The 24,369-nt window shown below is 41.0% G+C and overlaps 2 protein-coding genes across 2 annotated transcripts in view; one reads left to right on the top strand and one right to left on the bottom strand.

Annotated features, from left to right (window-relative positions):
* Window positions 1-5,098, top strand: part of GSR (glutathione-disulfide reductase) — a 32,608-nt gene extending 27,510 nt beyond the window's left edge. The window contains exons 10-13 of the mRNA XM_063129035.1: window positions 1,717-1,828; window positions 2,957-3,088; window positions 4,311-4,444; window positions 4,706-5,098. Coding sequence (XP_062985105.1) covers window positions 1,717-1,828; window positions 2,957-3,088; window positions 4,311-4,444; window positions 4,706-4,855 — 528 coding nt within the window. The 3' untranslated portion in view covers window positions 4,856-5,098. The remainder of the gene's footprint in view (window positions 1-1,716; window positions 1,829-2,956; window positions 3,089-4,310; window positions 4,445-4,705) is intronic.
* Window positions 5,099-6,053: 955 nt separating this feature from the next.
* Window positions 6,054-23,331, bottom strand: PPP2CB (protein phosphatase 2 catalytic subunit beta). The gene is made up of 7 exons (XM_063129036.1): window positions 22,993-23,331; window positions 19,250-19,459; window positions 18,904-19,077; window positions 16,891-16,980; window positions 8,585-8,746; window positions 7,994-8,112; window positions 6,054-6,717 (listed from the first exon to the last, which is right to left on the bottom strand). The coding sequence occupies exons 1-7, from the start codon at window positions 23,092-23,094 to the stop codon at window positions 6,645-6,647; spliced, it is 930 nt and encodes a 309-aa protein (XP_062985106.1). The 5' UTR covers window positions 23,095-23,331; the 3' UTR covers window positions 6,054-6,644.
* Between the last annotated feature and the right edge of the window lie 1,038 nt (window positions 23,332-24,369).

Here is a 24,369-nt window from a genome sequence, read left to right as displayed (position 1 = left end):
GCAAGAATTATTTTGTTTCTTTAAACCCATATGGGATACTGATGCACAGCACTTATAATCAGGATTATATTGTAGTTGGCATATTGAAATGGTTAAGAGTAGGGCTGCAGTGTTTAATCAGTTTAAAACACCTTTTATTCAACTAAAAACTGTATTAATTAATCAGGCAGCTCATTATTATTTTTTAAATAGCGGATTGTACCCAATAATATCCTTCCGCCAGTGGAGCAGGCATCACAGGTGGATCAAATTCACACCAAAATTCTGGAGTAGATTTGGGAGTTGTGCAAGGGGGAATGGAAAGGTAAACTCCCATTGTGTAAGCAGAAATCTGCTCATGTAATGTTGAGTTTAGCTTAGCAATAATAAAAACTGTAGATGGCAAGCACCTTCTGAAGTAGGGCCGTGCACCACCTTGGCCTGAATACCTGAATCCAAGGTGAGGTGGAGCGGTTCAGCCCGCCTTGGCCTGAATCCAGAGCGGCACCAGGTTGGCCCGAGGCACCCCAAGGCTAAAGCAGATCGACCCCAAAGCCATGGGGCACCTTAGGCCAATTCGAGGTGGTGCAGGGCCGCTCCCCCATACCCACCCACCCTGGAAAGCCAGCATGAGGCTGGTTGTGAGTCCAGGTGAGTTCATTGGATTCACTCCCCTCCCCGTCCCGCTACTGTTGGCTGCTAGCTCCCTATGGCCGGCCGGTGCAGCCACCGCTGCTGGGACTTACCTGTAAATGCGTCCTCCCTGAGAGCCAGGTCGTGATTTAAAGTAATCACAGGGGCTCTTTACTTTTAGTATATCTCTATGGCCACAAACTACGGTGGAAATGACCATTTATGGCCGCCATAGTTTGAGGCTCTAGAGATGTTCTAAAAGTAAAGAGCCCCTGTGATTACTTTAAATCGCAGCCTGGCTCTCAGGAGGACGACACGTTTGCAGGTAAGCCCTGTTGGTGGCGTAGGGGCGGCAAGGGGATGGTGTGGGGGCAGCAAGGGGTGGAGCATGGAGTCCGTTAGCCTTGCTCCTGGCTTTCCTGGGTCCCGGCTGTGCAGCCAGTGCCCAGGAACCCGCAAGTTGACCCACTTCGAGGGGGGCGAACCTCGCTTCAGCTTCAGTGGCGAGGCAAGCATTCCCTGAAGCACCCTGAGTCGAATCGGGCTGTTATGAAAGCACAGCCCTAATCTTGTTTCGCCCCTTTTATTTCACAAAGGAACGAATGCTAGAAGACACGCTCCATTATATTGTGCTTGTTGTTTCACAACTATTCTAATGCAGGCAGATTAGTAACCTGATTCAGCTGAAGCCGTTATGATTAATCAAATAAAATTCTTTAGTTAGTTGTAAGCTCATATAACTGGTAAGTCCCCACTTCAAATCCATCCATGAACTCATTTGGTTTTAGGCCAACTACAAGCTCTCAGTGCTTCCCTTCCCACATTTTTAAAATGAGATAATATGTGCAAAGTTTTGAACACTTGGAAAATGCTATTTAAAAGATTAAAAAAAGAAAAATGATTTGAGAGAGGTCCTGATATTAAGAATACAGCTGACTGCCTGGCTAGTCATTGAAAAAGACCTGCCTTCCTTTGTTTTCATTTCACATTTCCCCCCAGAAAAGTTCATAGCCTGCCTTATCAGAAGATTCTTCAATGCTATTGTCTTAGATGTCCTTTCCCTGGACCACAGCTTTGACTTTTAACTTTCCCTTCCAATTCCAGGATATTAGGGTAGATGACGTAGGTCACATTATTGTTGATGAGTTCCAAAATACCAGCAGGAAGGGAATCTACGCTGTTGGAGATGTATGTGGGAAAGCCCTTCTTACACCAGGTAACAGGTTTTTTTGTTAAAAAAAAAGTATTTGTGTGGGAATCTGTGCATTCTGAACCAAAACAAAAGTTTAGCTTTTGACAAAAATCTTTCACCAAAGCCTTCTGCATAAATTTAACAGGCCTTAGATAAGAGAATGGACTCTCTTAACAACTGGCAACTGGTTAAAAAATGGAAGCACAGAATAAGAACAAATGGACAGTGCTCACAATAGAGGGGGGACATAAGATGGAGAGTCCTCTGAGGATTTGTGTTGGGACTGGTACTTTTTATTTTGTTCCTAGCCCCAAAAGATCTCTTGAAGCTGTGTGAATGGGCAACAAAACGCCCTGATGTGCATCAATTTATATTAACTTCACATGTGCGCTGATGCGGTCTAAGCTGGCAGCAAAGAGCTCTTAGGGGGTGCTGGATATTTCTGTGGAAATGTTGACTTGTAGCTGTAAATGGCTACTAGTCATACACACAAACTCAGGGGCAGGGAGTCTCTGAATACCAGTTGTTGGGGAACCATGCAAGTGAGGGCTGTTGCTCTCATGTCTTGCTGTGAGGCTTCCTATAGGCATCAGGTTAGTTATTGTGGAAAGCAGGATGCTGGACCAGACAGGCTTTTTATCTGACCCAGCAAAGTTGCTCTTATAGTCTTCCAGAATGTTTTTGATACTGTTGGTGGAGGTTCTCATTTTAATGCTTTTTGTTATTCTTTCCCAGTAATTCTATCCCCTTTGAGATTTTTCTGCCACCCAAAGGGCTAAAGGCAGGCTACAAAATACAATACAAAAATACCCATGGCTTGGCTCATATGTGCTAAAATCCTCCACGTAGAGCTGTCCCCGGCTTGCTTTGGGCAAGTTACAATCTCCCTAGCACAATCCACCTCTCACAGGGAGTGGAAAGGACAAAATTCGATATAGGCCCAGTTTTGTATAACCTCAGGCCTCCCACATGGAGGGATCCTGTGGCTGCATTCACATGGAGGACATAACGTATGAATCGATGGGACCCTGTAGCTTCCCATTAGGAATTCTTGGGAGTGCAGTGTTACATCATAGCACAGCTTCCATCAATAAATTACATGCACAAGAACATTGCTATATTAAGTGATATGCCCTCCTATCATTCGTACAGTTGCAATCGCGGCTGGAAGGAAACTGGCACACAGGCTTTTTGAAGGTAAAAAGGATTCTAAACTTGACTACACCAACATCCCTACAGTGGTCTTCAGTCATCCACCTATTGGAACAGTAGGACTAACAGAAGGTAGGATTTTGGATCTCATCTGTTTGCTCATGAAGCTCAGTGACTAAAATCTAAATCTCACTGTAACAAAATCCTTACTGCTAGACATGAGGTATCCATTTTATCCATTGCTCTAGGAGAGGAGTGGGGAATCCGTGGCCCTCCAGGTATGATGGGCTCCAACTCCCATCAGCCTGCCAGCTGGGCAGGGAAGATGAGAGTTGCAGCCCAACATCATTGGAAGGGCGCCAGGTTCTCAACCCCTTTTGAAGGGCAATTTCTACCAGAGTAGCTTGGCAAGGATTTACTTGTATGCTTGTGAAACGTCTGTATTAAGAACTAGCGAATGGACTTGGCTTCGTACAGGCTGGAATAGCCCTTAGTTTGAACCAGTAAAGCTTTCAATCGACTTAGAGCTGCCAGCGATGGACACACTCTGCTTACCCCATCTAAGTGAAGCTATGCCCACTGGCACCTCTAAGCATGGCACCTGCCTGAGAGAGGGGTTTGTTCATTCCATTCCTTTGAAGTGGGGAGAGGGGCTGCCCCACAGAATATGGGAAGCATAGAACCCCTAGCTTCAAACTGTATAGACTGCAAAACTATGGGTTTGTTAGGGACGTTCTACCCATAGTTGCTGAAGGTGTTACTACAGGCTTCAGCTACATGGACACATGTAAATTAATTCTTAAAAACCAAAATAATCATCAAGTGAAACACCCCTAGAGTCCCCTTAGCAGGCATGGCAAGTTCCAGGTGTCTAGGTTTCATGCTATGGTGCTGAGACAGAGTTACACATCCTCTTTTATTACAGGCCAAAAATTGTGCCCACAGCAGAGGCTAGATGGTGATTTTTCAGAGATACTGTTGTTGCATCTTGCATTGAGCAAAGAGTTAAGATTGTTCTGACTTTTATACTGTTAGTTTTACTCTACCCTGTGCCTGTTTGGTGCATTCTCTTCCCCTTCTTATTGTTTTATTATGATTTTATTAGAATGTAAGCCTATGCAGCAGGGTTTTGCTATTTTATTGTTTTACTTTCTACAGCACCATGTACATTGATGGTGCTATATAAATAAATAAATAAATAATAATACTTCCAAAGTCCCTCCCAACTCTATAATACTTCCCCAACAGCCTATACAATTGTTTTTTAAATATTATCTTCAAAAGGCAAACATGGTTTAAACATGAACTGCTTTGGTTTCAAACAGTTATATTTGTGTTTTAATATTCATTCCAGCGGAAGCGATAGCCTCATATGGGGCAGAGAATGTGAAAACCTATACAACTTCCTTTATCCCGATGTACCATGCCGTAACTAAAAGGAAAACAAAATGTTTGATGAAACTTGTCTGTGTCACTAAACAGGAGAAGGTGAGTAAAGTATGGAAGAGTAAAGATTCTGCTGCCACATAAACTCAATCTGTTGAAGATAAGGAAATGAGGATGATATAAAATCTATCTAGCAATACATGTTGGCATGAAGCAGAATGTACCCTATTATTTCCTAGTGTGGAAAAGCAGGAGTTGAGAAAAAAATCTTTGTATAAGTTTACAAAGGTTCTGGCTTGGGGAATATGAAATAAGGTAATTGATGCTCTCTGTTTAACATGTTTGTGCTTCCTGTGTTTTAAGGTGGTAGGACTTCATATGCAAGGGCTGGGATGTGATGAAATGCTGCAAGGCTTTGCAGTGGCTGTCAAAATGGGAGCAACGAAGGCGGACTTTGACCAGACTGTGGCCATTCACCCAACTTCTTCAGAAGAGCTAGTTACACTTCGTTAACAAGGTGATGCTTCCAAAAATGTGTTGCCGGATGGTAAGAACTAATCTTCACAGAGTCATGTTTTTTCTTCCTTGTGACTCAAGCCAAGATTTCAATCATGCTACTTTTTTTTTTTTTTACTGCTACTTCACACTGACGGGAATACTTACCTGCAGACAAGTCCTGGAAAACCAGTGCTGTCATTGAGACCTATATACTTGGTCATGATTAATATTTGAAATAATAAAAGTGATTTTAAACCAGTGGTTCTTGCTGTGTTGAGAGAACAGAACGATCATTCAGTCCTCAGATAAGCTCGCTTTTCAGCAACTATCCTTCAGTTAAACTGTTCATCCATCCTTTGCATTTAACCAAGTGACAGGGTATGAAAAAGTAAAAGCTAGGAAGCAACAGATAAAACTGGAGAGCTGAGTGCACAATGAAACAAGAATGATGAAAAAATAGGCAGAGTTATGTACTAACCCACATTCTGCAGGGAGCTAAAGTTGCAACATATTTCTAGTTTTGCTTTATTTGTTCTGATCATCATAAGGGAGTAAGACACTAACTATACAGGGCACCAAATCTCTCTACCCTCTGCCCCTTGAAGTCATATCCAGGCACTCTTCTAGAATTAAAATCCAGCAGACATTACCAACACATTTATCTTTGCAACCATAAAAATAGCTAGATTTTCATTACAGGAAGCTAGCACTACATTCTGTAAAAGTGTACTGAGCAAGTGAATTCCTATTCGGTCATAAACCTTACTAGGATGAAAAGGAGGGAGAATGGAAAAGGAGGGGAGAAATGTTTGCTGGGAAGGTAAGATGTGCATGTTTACTTCGGTATGGCATTTCTTCTTCAGCCACCTGTAAGACTCACTTACTCATTTCTGTACACAATTTGTATGTCATCAAAACATGCAGTCTGAAAAATACTTGCAGATACTTTTTGATGATGAGACAACGAGATTAACTAGAAGAAACTGTGCTAAGAAATGTAGCTATTGCCTTTATTCCAGTATGAAACTGACTGAAATAAGCAGTCTCTTGCTACATCTGTGTAGCTATCAAAAGAAGCAGAATGGTGTCTACAAGTGCCTTACCAGATATTTATGGCAAACAAACCCTGAGCCAGTATTTTGGCAACTGATCATCTCCTGCAACGAATCGTGTTTGTGTGTGACGAATTGTTCTATTTCAGCATACCCATCTGTTTGGAATAATGATCTGCAAGTTTATTTGTTCAAATACATCAAATAAGATGCAAGCACTTTCATGACAAATATACAGAAAGAAAAAAGAATCAACACAGAACAGTAATCTAGTTTAAATGGAGGGAAACCTTAGGACAACATACTCCCCGTGAGGACTTTTTCTCCAGTTAAGTTACTTATGTCAATAAAATAAGAGGGCAATAGGCTTAAGAGGGAAGTTAGTTTGTGCATTTTCCTTAAATTTCAAAATGTTAATACATGCCAGTTAAACACTACAACTAAAATGTACAAGTAAGCATGAAAGGGAGATGAGAATTAGTTACCTTTCCTCTTTGAACAGTCCAGAAGAGAACAATTACTACAGTTACAGCAGGCAAACTGGCTGTTGGACTGGTTGATAAAGGATTGATTAGTATACTGAAGTCAGTCTTAAGTTGTGCTCAAAGCTGCTCATCCTCATTATGGCACAGTTTGGTCCATGAAGAGGCTTTATGCTCAGACAGACCTCAACTTATAGATTGTTGCTTTTCAAAAAAAAATGCCAGGTGTACTATTACTGCTCAAGGCCAGGCCAAGGAAGAGATTTTTTTTTATAGGAAGTAGTCTGGGGTACGGCGAGTAACATGAGGCTCTCCACGACGAGGCGCTGGATCGAACTGAAGACTGTTGGGAGGAAAAAAGCAATTAGGTGCTTTGCTTTCAGCTGAGACATTTTCATTAGAAACAAAAGGCCTGAGCCTGTAAGTGTGCATGCATGCACACGCACACACACACAATGTATGTGCTACTCCTGCTAATGAAGGCCATCAAGCTAATGAAGGTAGTTCAGAGGAGGGCAGCCAGGATGATCAGGGGTCTGGAAACAAAGCCCTATGAAGAGAGACTGAAAGAACTGGGCATGTTTAGCCTGGAGAAGAGAAGATGGAGGGGAGACATGACAGCACTCTTCAAATACTTAAAAGGTTGTCACACAGAGGAGGGCCAGGATCTATTCTCGATCCTCCCAGAGTGCAGGACACGGAATAACGGGCTCAAGTTACAGGAAGCCAGATTCCAGCTGGACATCAGGAAAAACTTCCTGACTGTTAGAGCAGTACGACAATGGAATCAGTTACCTAGGGAGGTTGTGGGCTCTCCCACACTAGAGGCCTTCAAGAGGCAGCTGGACAACCCTCTGTCAGGAATGCTTTAGGGTGGATTCCTGCATTGAGCAGGGGGTTGGACTCGATGGCCTTATAGGCCCCTTCCAACTCTGCTATTCTATGATTCTATTTCAGGCTTGCCAAAGTTGAAGATATCAACAGAACTTAAAAATGTGTGTGCTTGTTTGAATAGACAATACCCTATTTCCCCCCCACTAAACTTTGTGAGAAGCACCACAGTGAGAATTTCTTATTGGCAACAATGAACCATAAAAGGGAAACAGTATTGTGAACTAACTACAATAGAAGATACCATAAGAGTTTTAGTCAGTATTGTTTCCCACACTTCACTCTCTGCCTGATTTTCAGGGATCCTGCCTCAGCCCACCCAATTCAGCAGGGTCACTTGGAGGGGGCTTCTGAGAGTTGCAGGGGAATTCAGCTTCCACAAAGGCCATTCTGCCATTGGATATCACCATTATTTGTTTAGAATTCTGCCCCAACTTCATTATTTGTTATGGACAAACACTAACCGGGGGGGGGGGTGTTCTTAGATAAACTGTTGTCTTGCCTTCTCAAAGTTATGCTTTAAAAAGCATTTTCCAACATCCAAGTTACAAAGATACTCATATTTTCTTGATCTTTCCCTTGATGAACAATATCAGGCATTCCATAGAGTTAATATTGCAAAGTGCTGTGCTTACTTTCCATAAAATACAGGAATACTTAACACAAGAGCAGAAAAATTGTTCCCTTGGACCACCCTCTTCCCGCAAGATAAAATAAGTATTTCTTACAAGGAATATTTTAAAGTGTCATCTAGTTCCATGATAGCAGCCTGGTTCCCACAGCGGTAACAATAATTGGGTGCACTGAAAATGGTGACCACATTCCGATCATGACACCAGTTGTAGCCCTGCAGTAGGGGGGGAAATGGTTTCAATAAAAAGACTCAAGCAACTGCTTAATTGTTTATGTCTTCCTAAACAAAACTTTAGCAACAGCGTAAAGAGAATGTTTTAATGACATCAGCCTTTATCACGTGTGCATATTATCAAATGCTTACCACTGACTATCTCCTCTAATGGAAAAAGGAAAGGTGCCTGTTTATCCACTTGATGTTTTCTCTTAAGGCTAGACATTAAAATTACACTAAACTAGAGTCAGTCATATGTATTTCAGGACTGTTGAACAGATGAGCAAAGATAAATAATGAAACCACGTACTTCTGACAAATAATTCACTTAGAATCACAGCTAAATTATTCTTGTTGAAGAATACTATACTAATTTAAATTTGCTCCTACGTAGAATATTTTTTGTGGCTTACAAGCACAGAATACTTCCAAGGATAATCGTCAGATGGTACATACAACATAATAATTATACCTCCATTACAAGTTGATGAGCACGAGACACCAATGTAAGCCCATTGGCATGGTTAAATGTTTCAGAAATATCTTGACCAAATGTGTAGCCAGCACCACGTGGAGAAATCCCCCAGCCACCACGATCATCTGGATCAGACCACAGGAGATCACACATTGGGCCCTGTTCAAAGAAATGTATGTATAGATCTCCATTACATAAGAACAGCTAATTACTACTTTAAAAGGTAATCTAAAAATCTTAAGTCTATTGCATTTTGTATATAATATAAAAAGCTTATACAGTATGAAATAAATCTGGAAAAATTGAAATTGACACCCAAGTATCCTTTATCCCAGAGATAAAATCAGAGGATTGTATCCAACTGTCTCTGTCACCAAAGGAAAGGGTACAGCTGGCAGAATGGATTCCCCCTCTCCCTGCAGCCGTTCGCCCCAAATCTACTCCAGAAAGTTGGGGGAATCCCATGGAGGAAATCTGGGAGGGTGCAGGGGACTGACTACAGATGGAATCCACTTATGTGACTCTGGATGCTGCCCAGAGTGTAAACTAAGAAGTGGGCAGTATCAATTCATTTATTTATTTATTTCATTTCTATACCGCCCAATAGCCGAAGCTCTCTGGGTGGTTTACAAAATTAAGACAATTCAAGTATAAAACAACAACAGAAAGAATGAATCTTAGAAGTGATAAGAAGCTTAGAAAATGATTTTACTAATGGAATAGACATGGGGGGGGGGGGGAGAGAAGAGAAACTGAAACAAAACCCACATTTCAACCAGCAACAGTCAGACACAAAAGGGAGGGACCAGCTGAGTTTTAATACAAGTAAAAAAAAAATCTGACAAAGAGGAACAAAAGATCAGAAGTAAATATAACTGAACGTCCGTGGTAGACCATGGGTAGGGAGCCTCTGTCAGCCTGAGGGCTGAGTTCAATTTCATTTTTTTATATATATTTTTTTTATTAACACTAATTAAAATACATCAACATCACATTAAAGCAATCAATCAAAAGGAAAAAAAATTACATAGATTTGCTCAACTGTTAACATTTGTATTTTATCAATATTCATAATCAAACAATACAATACAATACAATTGCTCCCCTTCACCCTTTGGGATCTATTCCTGCTTCCAAAATCTCATTATTATTATTATTATTATTATTATTATTTATTTATATAGCACCATCAATGTACATGGTGCTGTACAGAGTAAAACAGTAAATAGCAAGACTCTGCCGCATAGGCTTACAATCTAATAAAATCATAGTAAAACAATAAGGAGGGGAAGAGAATGCCAACAGGTACAGGGAAGGGTAAGCAGGCACAGGGTAGGGAAAAACTAACAGTAGAAAGTAACAGTAGAAGTCTGCACAACATCAAGTTTTAAAAGCTTTAGGAAAAAGAAAAGTTTTTAGTTGAGCTTTAAAAGCTGTGGTTGAACTTGTAGTTCTCAAATGTTCTGGAAGAGCGTTCCAGGCGTAAGGGGCAGCAGACGAAAATGGACGAAGCCGAGCAAGGGAAGTAGAGGCCCTTGGGCAGGCGAGAAACATGGCATCAGAGGAGCGAAGAGCACGAGCGGGGCAATAGTGTGAGATGAGAGAGGAGAGATAGGAAGGAGCTAGACCGTGAAAAGCTTTGAAGGTTAACAGGAGAAGTTTATATTGGATTCTGAAGTGAATTGGAAGCCAATGAAGAGATTTCAGAAGCGGAGTAACATGGTCGGAGCGGTGTGCTAAGAAGATGATCTTTGCGGCAGAGTGGTGAACAGAAACCAACGGGCTGATGTGAGAAGAAGGAAGGCCAGAGAGAAGAAGGTTGCAGTAGTCCAACCGTGAAATAACCAGTGCATGAACAAGCGTCTTGGCAGAAGAGACAGACAAAAATGATCGAATCTTGGCAATATTATACAGGAAAAATCGACAAGATTTAGCTACTGCCTCAATATGAGGAATAAAGGAGAGCGAGGAGTCGAAGATAAAGCCAAGGCTACGAGCTTCCTTGACCGGAGTAAGCGTAACATCATTGACAGTAAGAGAGAATGAGAGATGAGGAGAAGGTTTAGGAGGAAAAACAAGCAATTCAGTCTTTGCCATGTTAAGCTTCAAGCGACGATGAAGCAGCCAAGCTGAGATATCTGAAAGACATGCCGAGATACGATCGTGAACATCAGGAGAAAGTTCCGGAGATGACAGATATAGTTGTGTATCATCGGCGTACAGATGATATTGGAGACCATGAGATTGAATAAGCTTGCCCAAGGGCAACATGTATAAGGAAAACAACAACGGGCCAAGCACCGAGCCTTGCGGAACCCCTACTGAAAGGGGAAAGGAGGAAGACGAGCTGCCATTAGTCAACACGCTGAAAGAGCGACCCGCTAGATAGGAGGCAAACCAGTTATAGACAGAGCCACAAAATCCAAGGTCATGAAGGGAATCTAAGAGAAGATCATGATCAACCGTGTCAAAGGCTGCAGTTAGATCAAGGAGAATAAGAACGGAATAATGGCCCTTAGACTTGGCAGTAAGGAGATCATTGGTGATCTTAGTAAGGGCTGTTTCGGTGGAATGCAGAGGACGGAATCCAGATTGAAATGGATCCAAAGCAGAGTTACTAGAAAGAAAGTCAAGACAGCGAGAGTAGACCGCACGCTCCAGGATCTTTGAAACAAACGGCAACAAAGAGACAGGTCGGTAGTTAGACAGAGATAGCCTATCAAGAGTAGGTTTCTTGAGAATGGGAGAGACTGTAGCATGTTTAAAAGCAGAAGGAAATGAACCAGAGGACAGAGAAAGATTAATAATATGTAGCAAGGAAGGGAGGATAGCAGGAATAAGATTAATAAAGACGCGAGAAGGAATCGGATCACGAGAACAAGTGGAAGGCTTCGAAGAGCGCAGTATTGTAGACAGTTCATCCGCAGAGACCGAAGGAAACGCAGAGAAATTTGCAGGAGGAGCTGACAGATGAGGAACAGGAACTGGAAGAGGAGCAGAGCTGGCCAGATCAGAGCGGATAGTTTGGATTTTAGCATTGAAAAAAGAGGCAAAGTTGTTAGCAGACAGAGAGGCGGGGAGAGATGGCGGATTAGGCTTCAGAAGAGAATTGAAGGACGCAAAGAGCCGCTGAGGATGCCTAGCATTTGACTGGATCAGCGTTGAGTAGTACTGCTGTTTGGCCAGTGAGATGGCAGAAGAGAAAGAGGAAAGTACAAATTTGTAATGGACAAAGTCTGCCCGGTCCCTGGTCTTACGCCAAAGGCGTTCAGCTGCCCTTACTTCTTCTGGTGGTGGTTTTCCACTTCCCTTAGAGAACACATATACCAGGAACTGTTTCCAAATTCCCTCAAATTCATTCATATTTGTTATGCCTCTTCTTACTTTTATATTACATGTCAATTTATCATTAATGGCAATATCCCAAATTTCCTTATACCATTCTTCAATACGATAATCTCCTTGAACCTTCCAGTTCCTAGATGTCAGCAAATTTGTTATCAATTCTTTAATTTCTTTATTACACTTTAAATCTCCATATAATGATAGTAATGCCACACTAGGTGTCTCTTCAATCTCCATTCCAACAATTTCTTTTATCTCATTAAACACCATTTTCCACAATTTTTGTACATATTCGCATTCCCACCACATATGTAAATACGTTCCTTTTTTCCCACAACCTCTCCAACAATTTGCTGAATACAGCTTATTTATTTTATTTAATCTCACTGGGGTTAGATACCACCTCCATAAAATTTTATAATAATTTTCTTTAATTCTCACCGACATGTTTCTCAACACTCTTTGTCTCCATATTCCCTCCCAACTCTGTTGCCCTATCTGTACCATCAAATCTGTTTCCCAAACCATCTTTCCCATATTCTCCATCTCCCCCTTCCCAACCAATATTCTATATATTCCACTCGTTAAACCTTTTATCCCTTTATTTTCTCCCTTTTCCTTTTCTTTTTTAACAATCAGCTCCTTAAATTTTGTCAATTCTCTGCATTCACCATTATCTCTTAACCATTTCTTCGTCCATTGTTCCAATTGCCAATAATTTAACCAGGTTAAATTCTTCCCCTTTAACACCTCTTATAATTTTTCACAAGTGTTCATCTCGCTTAACCAATTTTTTAATCTCATTCTATTTTTCTCTATTAAGATTTTACTCAAACTATCCTTTAAATTTCCTGGGAAATTCCTTAACATCACAGGTGTTAATGGAGATATACTCGAGAGTAACTCCTTTTTATACATTCGACATATTTCCCAGTGAAACCTTAAAAGAGGGTTTCCTATTTCTTCACCCCATTTTTTATTGCCTTCTTTAAAAATATATTTTCCAAATTCCAATCTTTTTCCATTCTTGTTTTATCCTCCATCCAACTCAAATCTCCTACTCCTATCATACCTTCTGCTACATGTTTTAACCTATTGGCTACATAATATAATTTTATATTTTGAGTTCAATTTCAGAGAACTTTTGGGGGGGAGGCATTCCGGGGGGGGGGGGGGGGTAAAGGCAAACTGGGCACGGCCAAAGCTAAAAGGGCCAAGATACAAAAAATATCAACTTATTTTAGTGTAAAGCTCTTAGTGCCAGTAATTAACCCTTAAAAGAGCACTTCAACATTTTCAAATGGGAGAAACTGCACAAAACCCAGGAAAATACCCGACAATTGGTGGTTGGGGGAAAGGGGGTATGTCCAGCTGAGGAACTCTGAAGGACTAGATTTGGGCCCCTACTCTGCCGGTAGACAAACCTTCCCCAACCTGGTGCCCTCTACATTTTTTGGGAATACAAGTTTCACTTGAAATGAAGAAAGAAAACTAGATTGAAAGGATCAACAAGGCAGCCAGCAGAAAAACAGCCAAGAGCTTGAGAACTAACAATGCATTCAAAAGAAGAACCACCGAAACTGTATAGTAAAGGAAGCAGAATTCAAGAGAACAGCTGACGGGTGCCAGTATCCTGCAAGATCAGCTCTTGCATACAAAGCAAATGGGCATAATTTTAGATACATACATATAAATGCAATGTTTTATTTAATGGCTGCATACCCTTCCATTATGAAAGCAATGCACAGTCTCAGAACTGACTCATCTAGTAAGCTTGAGATGACATCAGCATCACTTTATGATTCACATTCTTCCAGGATGATTGGAAACTACCTACAACTACAGGGATTTGTGTATTTGTTAGTCAAGCTATCCCACTGTGTGGCAGGTTTGAGAATTTCCTTGTAATTGCTTTCCAAGCTGCCCTCTGCCCCCTTCATCACAGCCCACACCACTCAGAAGAGTCCTTTGACCCATGGAGGAGGGGTGTGGGTGGGTGTGGCTTCCAGGAGAAAGAGAATGTGGAATCCAGCTTCTGCCAGGCCCGTTAGGGACTGCTTAGCTCAGCCTTCCTCAACCTGGGGCGCTCCAGATGTGTTGGACTACAACTCCCAGAATGCCCCAGCCAGCTGCTGGGGCATTCTGGGAGTTGTAGTCCAACACATCTGGAGCACCCCAGGTTGAGGAAGGCTGGCTTAGCTGGATCCAACCCAATAAAAAAAAGTGCGGCGAACTTTATTATTTATTTACATATAAAAATATTAAAAATCACTGTTTAAAATATTCTATTAGTGAACAATTACTAACAATAACAAAGCTAATACATAAAAGAAGCAACACCAAAAACAGTAAAATGGACCAGGAGCATGACAATCAGTTTATAAGCCAGAGAAAGCCTGCCTAAACAAGTATAGGAGAAATTTAAAACACAAATTTTCTGCCTCCTGAAACACACAGAGGAAGGTGTTCCACAGGGTGGGCCCACTTTTATGTGGTGACTTTCTATTGGTTGTGGAACAATCAACTCCACCTCTGATGATCTTAAGGGTCGATTGGGTATATATAGGGGAAGGCTGTTTGGTAGGTATCCTGTTTAGAAATGTGAAGGCCCAGAAAAAACCCCAGGAAAATTGGGGGGGGGGCATTTTTTCTTTCCAAAAAATGAAGAAAAATAGATTATGGAATGTTTTATTTTAGCATGATGAATAAAATGTTTAAGACAAGGTGTTCAGATATTTACTTCTCCAAATGATTTCTGAAAGCTATGTACAGTATCAGATTATCACAATTTCTGTGCACCAAAGACAAGCAAGTCCTAGGTTGCAAACTGAGACAACTCTCAAATGCAAGAGCAAGATGCATTTCTGCCTCTAGGGGGCAGCACTGCCATTGAAGCAGAGACTGAAACTGATAGTGATCGCTATAACTCAGGAAATGAGTCTGATTAAATTTCTTGCATATTCATTGAATCTTGGTCCCCATTTAACTCAGTTCTTTTCATGGGAATGGGATCTTTATGTCTGCTTGACACTGTGGAGGACTAGCAGAGACATAAATAATTTTCTTTGTTACTAATGTTATGGTTTCTTCTAGTTTTTTTAAAATTGTTTTTGCCTAAACAGGCTAAACCAAAGAGGTTCCTTACAGTTCAGGAGCTTGTTTAGTTACAAAAAAAATTAAAACTTTAAAAAAGTCAATTTGTAATAATTGTTTGAATACACTGTACTTCTAATATACCACAAGTTATAATCTTATGACAAGCCAACTTGGACATAATTACATTTTATGTTCCTAAAGTAACAAAGTGACTTTCAATCTGTAAAAAGTGCCAATATTGCATCTTTTTTCAATTTTTCCCAAAAAATTCTGTTCCCCCCTCCCAAAAAATGAAAAGGAAAAAACAACGGTTTTTTTCCCATGGCTTCAAAATTTACGGAAATTTTACATTTCTAATCCTGGTTCCGAGTTATTTAGAGCTTTGTACGGCAAAAACTTAAAACATGACTTGGTAGCTAATGGACAGCCAGTGTGTAATGTGTTACATGGCCAGGTATCCCACTGAACAGCCAGTGCAGCATTCTGCACTGGCTATGGCTTCCAAACAAGGCACAAAAGCAAGCCTACAGTAATCTATTTGTGAGGTTACCACTACATGAACTACGGTGGCTAAACTAACCCTATCCAGAAACAAGTGGAGTTATCATGGACATTCCAAGCTACTGAAGTCACCTGGGCCTCCAATGACAAGAGATGGATCCAGGAGCATCGCCAAGCTATGTACCTGCTCCCCCAGAGGGAGTGCAACCCCACCCAGAAAAGATAAACAATGCTGTTCCTGGACCTGGGGACTCACCCACTCATAAAGTCTCTGTCCTATCAGGATTCAGTTTCAGTTTATTGGCCCTCATCCAGCCCATGTCTGCATCTAGGCACTGATTCAGAATCTGCACAAACCTCTCCTGACTCACATGTTGCAGAGAAATGGAGCTGGATGTCATCAGCATACTAGGTCTGGTTCACAGGCCGATCTCTCACACAGAAACCTCACATACGCTTGATAACTTCAAGCTTCTGCACTGTTGTGCAATAAAATTTCAAAGCCAGGCTATAGGAACAATCTCAACTTTCTGAAAGCACATTGGGCAACATGTAGCCCTCCATGGCCTTGAGTGTAGCCCCGCCACCCCTGCACTGCTGAAATGTGGCAGGGCTCCAACACAAAAACCTGCAGTTTGCTGTCAAAATTTGGTAGCAAACCACTATGTAGATTCAAAAGTGCAAAATTTGGCTTGTTTTCAAGCTAAGTGTGGTCCTTAGGTCCCTGTAATAGTTTGCTGTTGGTGAATTAGTTTGCTGGTGGTGGTGAAGTAGCAGGAACAGCGGGGGTTCCAGGGGCTGTAAATTGCCCCGCCCCCGACTACCCTAAGTTGTCGACCCCCGTTCTAAAGCAATTAAAGTAGTTATTTTCTAGTAATACATGAACATCCTGGTTATAATTCACAAACAGGCAGAATAATTTAATTTGTACGAGACAATGCAGCTGCTAAATCCTGATGAAAATTATTCTGAAGAAGGCTCCAGTTTCATAACTTCAAGGAAAGATTTGTGAAATCTCTGCCTCAGAAAGTTTCCTAAATCCTGGTCTTTGAAAAAAAAATCTGCTGTAGCAATGTACCAAGTACACATTAAATTAACAGAACAATCTTACCACTATCCTAAGGGAGACCCAAGGGCCCAGATCTGCCTCATCCAAGGCGCAGCTGGGCTCATGCTGGAAGGGAGGGAGCAGCATTTGTGCTCCCCCACTTTTCCAGACATTTTTTGTTTGTTCAATGAATGCCGCCCCAGTAGTTTCAATGGCCTGCTTCAATTCTAACAAACGTACAATACAGTACCTTGTATCTTTTGATACAAGCCCAACAATACCTCTATGAAGTCGTAATGCATTTTTATGTTACCTCGTGTGGAACTTCCTGCAGACGATCAAGAGCTCTGATATGATCCAGTGTATCTATAGATGGAGAAAGACCTCCATGGAGACAGAATATCTGAATAAGGAAGAAAAGCAGGAAGAAATTATGTGTATTACCAGGAGGTGGTACACTTCCTTTTCTAAAGACTAACATCAACTCCCGAGTTATCTGTTGATATCTAGAGCCAATTAACCTTGCTACTTGACCCAACTTGCGTTTTGACAATGAGCCAGACCTGACTTGCATATCACGGCCAATTCTTGGATTGGTGGGGGCACATGGGCGCACACTGCCTCTCACAAGTTCCCACTTTCAACTCACAACCCAGGAATGCCCCATTCCAAGTTTGTTTGTTTATTTATTTATTTATTTTTATCCCACACCTCAGCCAAAAGGCTCTCGGAGCGGCTTACAATGTATCAATAAAGAAAACAGTCCCTACCCTCAGGCTTACATTCTAAAAAAGACATGACACACAAGGAAAAGTGGATGTGGAGGGAAGAGGGAGAAAATAAAAAGAAATTAAGGAAACTGTTTAGGCTGGTGGGAAGGATTGCTTTATTGGATTTCTATACCACCCAATAGCCAAAGCTCTCTGTTTCATGACATCTGAATGCGGAAACTCTGGGGTTAAAACACCCAAAGTTAACCAAACAACTCAGCATTCCAGGTTCAGATGTCATGAAACAAACCAGGAACAGAGTGTTCCTGTGGTAATTAGAAGTGGAAGCCAGCAAGTGGGCGGGAATCAACACACCCACTCACAAATAGCCCATGGTTTGTTAACCCCATGATTGTTTGTGTATGTTGATCTCTCCCTGAGCAAAAACTGGGAGAGGAAATAACAAAAATGTCTAATGAAGATCAGAAATACTTTTTTCAGTGGACAGCTTTGGATGTCATGCTAAACCAATTTAGAATTACAAAAAAAGCAGCAGCAAACTTCATAATTGTATAACCCCGGGCCCCAGCTCCTGATGCAAGGCATTTGGAAGCTTTCACTTCCCATTATAGAATAACCACAGCTTGCCATATCGGTGTAACCTGGGAAAACGATGCTGAATATTAACTATGGTTTGTTTAAACAAGCCAACTTCAAACCATAATTTATGAAGTTGGCTTTCCCCCACTAATGTCTGAGTTCAAAAACATGGCAAACTGCGGTTAATCTAAAACAGAAGTCAAAGCTTCCAATCACCTCGTTGTGGTTGGGCCAGAGGAGAGAGGAGTGAACAAACACAAGGCTTGCTGAGGCTCATTCTCATAATATTAATAGCGTAATATTAATTAGGACGCATAATCAAGTTTCAAGGACATCCAATTTAACAGCATGGTGGGGAAAACATGAAAAAGTATCACTAGTTTCATGGGATTTCAACAACCCCGTTCTATTTACATGTTATGGTGCCCTTCAGATATTTTGGTTTACAAAATTATAGGAGTTTTAATTCAAAACATTTGCAGGCACCAGATTAGATTGGGGAAGGCAGAGAGAAGTCATTCTAGGGCTGCATTGTTTTCTTGTTCTAGCGCAGGGCCATTTCAACAAATAAAACTCCAACAGAATCACATCTGTATCCGATTTCCATTCAATTTAAATTTGGAGCACAAAAAGCTAGCCTTTTTTCAGAATGAAAAATCTTACATCCTACATAATGGGCATTTTTTACTGTGGATCAAAAAACAACAACAACAACACACCAACAGAGTCTGAAAGGAAGACTCTTTTTAGAACTTTTTTTTTTACAACTGACAATTTGAACTCAAGACATGCAATTTAAGTCATAATACATGACAGTATTAGTACCACCAACCAAGCAAACCCACACATGGGATGGAATAGGGAACTGTCTGAGTTCCATTGCCCTTTCATACATCTGCATCCTTTTTTGGAGGATTTTTAGCAGCAGTGAGGAATACGATACCAAGGTTTAGAGGATGCAACCTTCATTTACTATTATCTGGTGATATCGCACAAGCGAAACAAGAGTATCTTACCTGCCCATCTACTAGAGCTGTAAGAGGAAGATAATCAAACAGATCTGTGAAATACTTCCAAACATTGGCATTTCCATATTTCCGTAGACATTCATCATAGAAGCCGTACACTTGTGTGATCTGTCTGCTTTCATGGTTGCCTCTTAGAATTGTAATGCGTTCTGGGTAGCGCACCTAGCCATAGAGAATGAACACACAATGTATGTAGCAATCCATCAACCGGTTATACCATTATGCTCCAAGTGATTTGCAAAATATGCATTTGCAAATAATGTATACTAAACTCTCTAAACTAAAAATACATTAGAGTTCACATTCCCTCAGTTTCATACTCACAAAATATTACCTTTAATGCCACAAGAAGAGTCACAGTTTCCACTGAGTAGTAGCCTCTGTCAACATAGTCTCCCATGAAGAGATAGTTTGTGTCTGGCGATTTCCCACCAATTCTAAAGAGCTCCATAAGGTCATGGAATTGACCATGGACATCTCCACAAACTGTAACAGGGCAACGTACTTCCTGAACATTTGATTCTTTTGTAAGGATTTCTTTAGCCTAAAATAAAGTGGGGGGGGGGGGGAGAAAATAGCTGATTAGATATGAAACTAAACTGCATGAATTACATTCACAGTTAAGTTAATATAAACTTCAAGAAAAACTGCTGCAACAGAACATTAGAGTGGTCCACTTGATTTGCATATTATACCATGTAATATCACAGGAGATATAACATTCAAATCCCTGCTCAGCCACTTAAACACCAATTAGTTGCCCCTCGATAACTCAATGCTCCCCCAACCTCACTTCTTGTCTATAAATAGATATTATGACAATCTATGATGAAGTTATGACAATGAAAAATAAGACATTTTAAATGCATTTAGGAAACTTATTGGGAACAAGGGCTGAAAAATCTAAGGCACTTTTAGAAATATTTTTCCAACATACACTTCTGGTATCACTAAAATGCTTTAAACACCAAAGGCCCCGATGCAGCTCTCTTACATCATGCAAGTCTTTTATTCCAATCAGAGTTTTGTCAAAGCACATAGGGCTGGGCCCAGCTCCCAATATCAGAGCAAGCAGAGGAAACGTGCTTTTGTTTGAAACTTGAAGCCTAGCACCTGGCTTTATGTCAGGCCATTCTGGCTGATATTATTAATGGGCTTCACTGCTGCTAATCAGCATCAACTGTTAATAGAGGTTCAACTAGTGCATTTCAGGTATATTTAATGTGTATCAGTAATGGCTTCACTATTGGCAATCCCCTAGGAAATGTTAAGAGTATGCAAAGCACCCAACTAAGTTAATAAATATAGCAGAATTAAAGCATATACTAAACATCCACAGTTCATACGTGCGAAAATTTGAAGAAAGCTTTCTAGAGCAGGTAGGGCATATTAAGGCCCAACCCCATGAGCTGCTGTGTGGGCAAAGAAGGGGCACCATGTTAGCATCCTAAGCCAACCAAGGAAATCAGTATCAACATCCATTAACTATCACTAACAGATGTAATACGATCATATTGGGCAACGCCAATGCTCAGCAGAGAATGGCAAAAAGTGGGGGAAGGGGTTCAGCAAGAGTCAAAATGGGAACAACTTCTCTGTACAGCATGCTGATAACCCTTTGGTTACCACTGGCACAAAACTATAGTCCAAAATTATGGCAAGATTTTAATTGGCTGCAGGATTGATCCACTAGTAATTCCTGACACAAAATTTGGCTATAATTACAGCAACATTTTGCCACTTTGTAGGTATACTGATTGGGGCATTTGCATTGTTTTGTTCATAATAATGATAAGCATGTTGAGAAACACCAAAAGTTCATCTACTCTAAACAAATACATAAAAAATAAAGGAATCTTCAAAAAGTGGCCTAACCTGATGATAGATATCAAAATACTGAAGCTTTCAAGTTAGAAAGAAATCTCATAATTTCAAGGTCTATATACTTCTATACCAAAAGACACTGGTTTAGAGAATGTTTCGTTCCTTTTCTTAGAGCAAAACATGGTTTAGAGAGCTTTGGCGATTGGGCGGTATAAAAATGAAATAAATAAATAAACAAACATACCTCCTAAAACAAATGTGAAAAAAACCAAGCCGCAACTACCGAGATACAAATATCTCTAGAATGAAGTGATGGGAGTGCCACCACCAAGGTAGCTCCCATTAGTCTGTTTTGTTACATCGAAGGCTGTGGCAATGATATCACAGATACACACACTTCATTTGTCAGTTCAAGGGTTCAGAAAGTACCGCAAGAACAGGTAGCCATGTAGGTCCATAAATTTGGGAGGGGCTAGAGTCAGTAAAGCACTATCTTTTATCGGAACCAGTCAATATTCACAATAGTGCATGCAAGCTTCTGTTATGAGAACTCTTGTTGAAGTCACATCCTTCAGCAAGGCCAAACTTTTAAAACCCTGCACCTTCTATGTCAGCTGTAGTATATCAAAGATGGAAACGGAGGTAATTCTTGTAGGCTTACAGCAGCATTTTGAGCATGTTTATTCAGAAATAAAGCTCCATCATGTTCACTTCCTAGTAATGGAGTTTAGGCTGGCAGTCTTAGATTTAAACCATGGAGGGTTTAACCAGATCCAGATAACTGCACAGAAGCTAGAAGAGAAAATATCTTGCCTGAGAAAAAGGCCTAGTTTAGACATAAATCTCACAACCTGCACTATGATTACTAGATGATAACACTGGTTGACATCTCAATAAAGGGAATTTCATTTATGAACCCTAGAAAATCCTAGTAAAACGGAGTTTACTTCTGGGTAAACATATTTAAGATTGGGCTATGTGGATCACACTCCTGTCTACCTTGACAGGAGAGGTGTCACAAAAAGTCAATCAGCTGGACTACAGAATACTACCAAGTGCACAACCACCTCCAGCTGTGCTTACAAGGTCGGGGAGAGCAAGGGTGCCACCTGTTCTGAAATGTTTTCAGTTCTTCATGCTTTTAATGCTCTGCCTATCAGTAAAAAAAAAAAAAAGTTTGTTGTCCATATTTTGGTGAAAGCAAGAACTTTGTGTAGGAACACTTTTCAATCAATCCAGCCTTCACTTTCTGCTATATATGCTTGAAAGGAAGAAAAAAAAGTGGGGAGAGATCTAGAGACAAGAAAGAGCAACAGCAAATATGCTTCCTAGAATCTAACTAAGAGGATTTCATACCTGTTTTGCAAGTCCACATTTAAGATATGAGAGTGGATTTTAATTTTAAATTATATATGCATGATTGCACTGTGGCAAAGTATCTTATTTTTACACTATTGATCCAGCAGATGCCAAGGCTGTTCATAAATTAGCATGGCTGGCTGGGGAAAGCTGTGAGATGTAGGACTTTTTTCCCTGTCTAAACATGCATAGGAAAAGATGGGGATTTGGTAGGGGGAAATGACAGACTCAGATGTAGTGTCTTGTCTCCCTCTCCACCCATTTGCCCACCACTGCAACCTCATCTGCATGACCTCAGTCTCTCCAAGCATACACATCAACTGACTGAGAAAACAGAGAGAAGGTATATAAATTTATTGACTTAAGGTTTTCAATGTCTGCCTTTATACAGAAATCCCCACGGATTTCAAACAGGCTCTAGTAACCTGGGCGAACAGGGAGGGAATTCTCAGGAAGATGTCAGCTACAGAATAAAGAAGTGGGGTGGTTTTTTTAAATCAATTCAAATCCTGTGTTAAAATATGGTCGTAAATTCCCCACAACTTTAACTTTGCAAAAACAAAACCAACTTGGATTGCTACCTCTGCTTTTATTTATATGTCATATGCAAAACCTTTCATGTACTTTTATACAGCGGGGAAATGGGTCAACTTCCTGAAAATTCTCCCCATCCTCGGCGTTCTTAGAACTGTTACCTCGACACCGGAGACGTGTTTTAAAATCTCAATGCGCTGCTGGCAAAAGGAGGAAGCCAAGACATTAAACTAAGTAGTTTTCTGGCCCTCCATTCCCTGATTTCCATACACAAATTTGGGACCAGGCGGTGCTGGGATCCGGAGGCTTCTTGAACGCGGGACTGTTTACAGCCGCTTACCAAACGCTTACGTTACACACCTTCTCGCAAAGGCTCCGCACTTGGCTTTCGCTCAGCTGCTTGCACTCGTTGAGCTGCTCGATCCACTGGTCCAGCTCCTTGGTGAAGCTCTTGTCCTCCATGCCGGCCCGCCGCCCGCTCAGTTTTCAGGGAAGGGAGTACTGGGCGGCGCGGCCAGGGCGGCCTGCTCCGGGCCGGCAAGAGGTTGCGGGGGGGGGGGGGAGGAACAACTGCCGCGTGGGAGACAGGGAGGGGGGGAGAGAAGGACCGGACCAACGGTCACAAGCCCAACTGCCCGCCTAGACAGCGCGCGAGAGGCCCCGGTCCCACTCCCTCCCTCTCCCTCTCCCTCTCCCTCTCTCCGGCACCGTGGAATGGCGGCGATCGCGGCACTGCGCACTTCCGTTCACGCCTCAAGTCCTTTCCGGCAAGAAACGCTACAGCGCCACCTTCCGCTCGGAGGATAGAATTCTTGCCCAATCGCCTTCCCGTGGTCCTCGCACATCTTCTGACAGCTCTTCATACTTGTCGGTTCGTCAGGAAGGCAAACTTCCACACGCGGTTTCTGAAGAATTACTTCCGGGTAATAACTTTTCAGGACAAAGGCCCTGGTTCAGAAGACTAAACCACGGTGGTTAAGCCAGAAAGCCAGGCTGTGTTCAGAAGACACCTTAAACCATGGCTTTAACCACAGTGAATAAGGCTTTCTGGCTTAACCACCATGGTGTTTTTTTTATTATTATTAATAATAATAATAATAATAATAATAATAATAATAATTATTAAATTTTTATTTTCTACAATACTTAAACATACAGTATTACAATTAAAGAAAACAACATACTACATAAATGTTGAATAAATGTTGAATACATAATATCATATCTACATAACATAATCAAACTTAACATATAAGTGCACCCCCCACCTCGGGATCTCATTCCTGATTTCAAAATCTCATACTTTCTTCTGCTGGTGGTTTCCCACTTCCCTTAGAAAACATGAATATTAGGAACTGTTTCCAGATTCCTTCAAAATCATTTATTTTAGCTATACCTTTTCTCAATTTAATATTACAAGTCAATTTATCATTAATAGCTATATCCCATACTTCTTTGTACCATTCTTCAATACAGTAATCTCCTTGAATCTTCCAGTTCCTAGCTACAATCAATCTTGCTGCAGTCAGAAAATTCGTTATCAATTCCTTAATTTCTTTTTTACATTTTAAATCTTCAAATAGTGACAGTAATGCAACTTTTGGTGTTCATTCTATCTTCATTCCCACAATTTCTTCAATCTCTAAAAACACCATCTTCCACAATTTTTGTACATATTTGCATTCCCACCACGTATGTAAATACGTTCCTTTTCCCCCCACATCCTCTCCAACAATT

The sequence above is a fragment of the Elgaria multicarinata genome, chromosome 6, assembly GCF_023053635.1.
Source record: "Elgaria multicarinata webbii isolate HBS135686 ecotype San Diego chromosome 6, rElgMul1.1.pri, whole genome shotgun sequence".
In the NCBI taxonomy this organism is placed as follows: Eukaryota; Metazoa; Chordata; class Lepidosauria; order Squamata; family Anguidae; genus Elgaria; species Elgaria multicarinata.
Note: the sequence above shows the minus strand (reverse complement) of the source record. Positions and strands in the feature narration are given on the sequence as shown.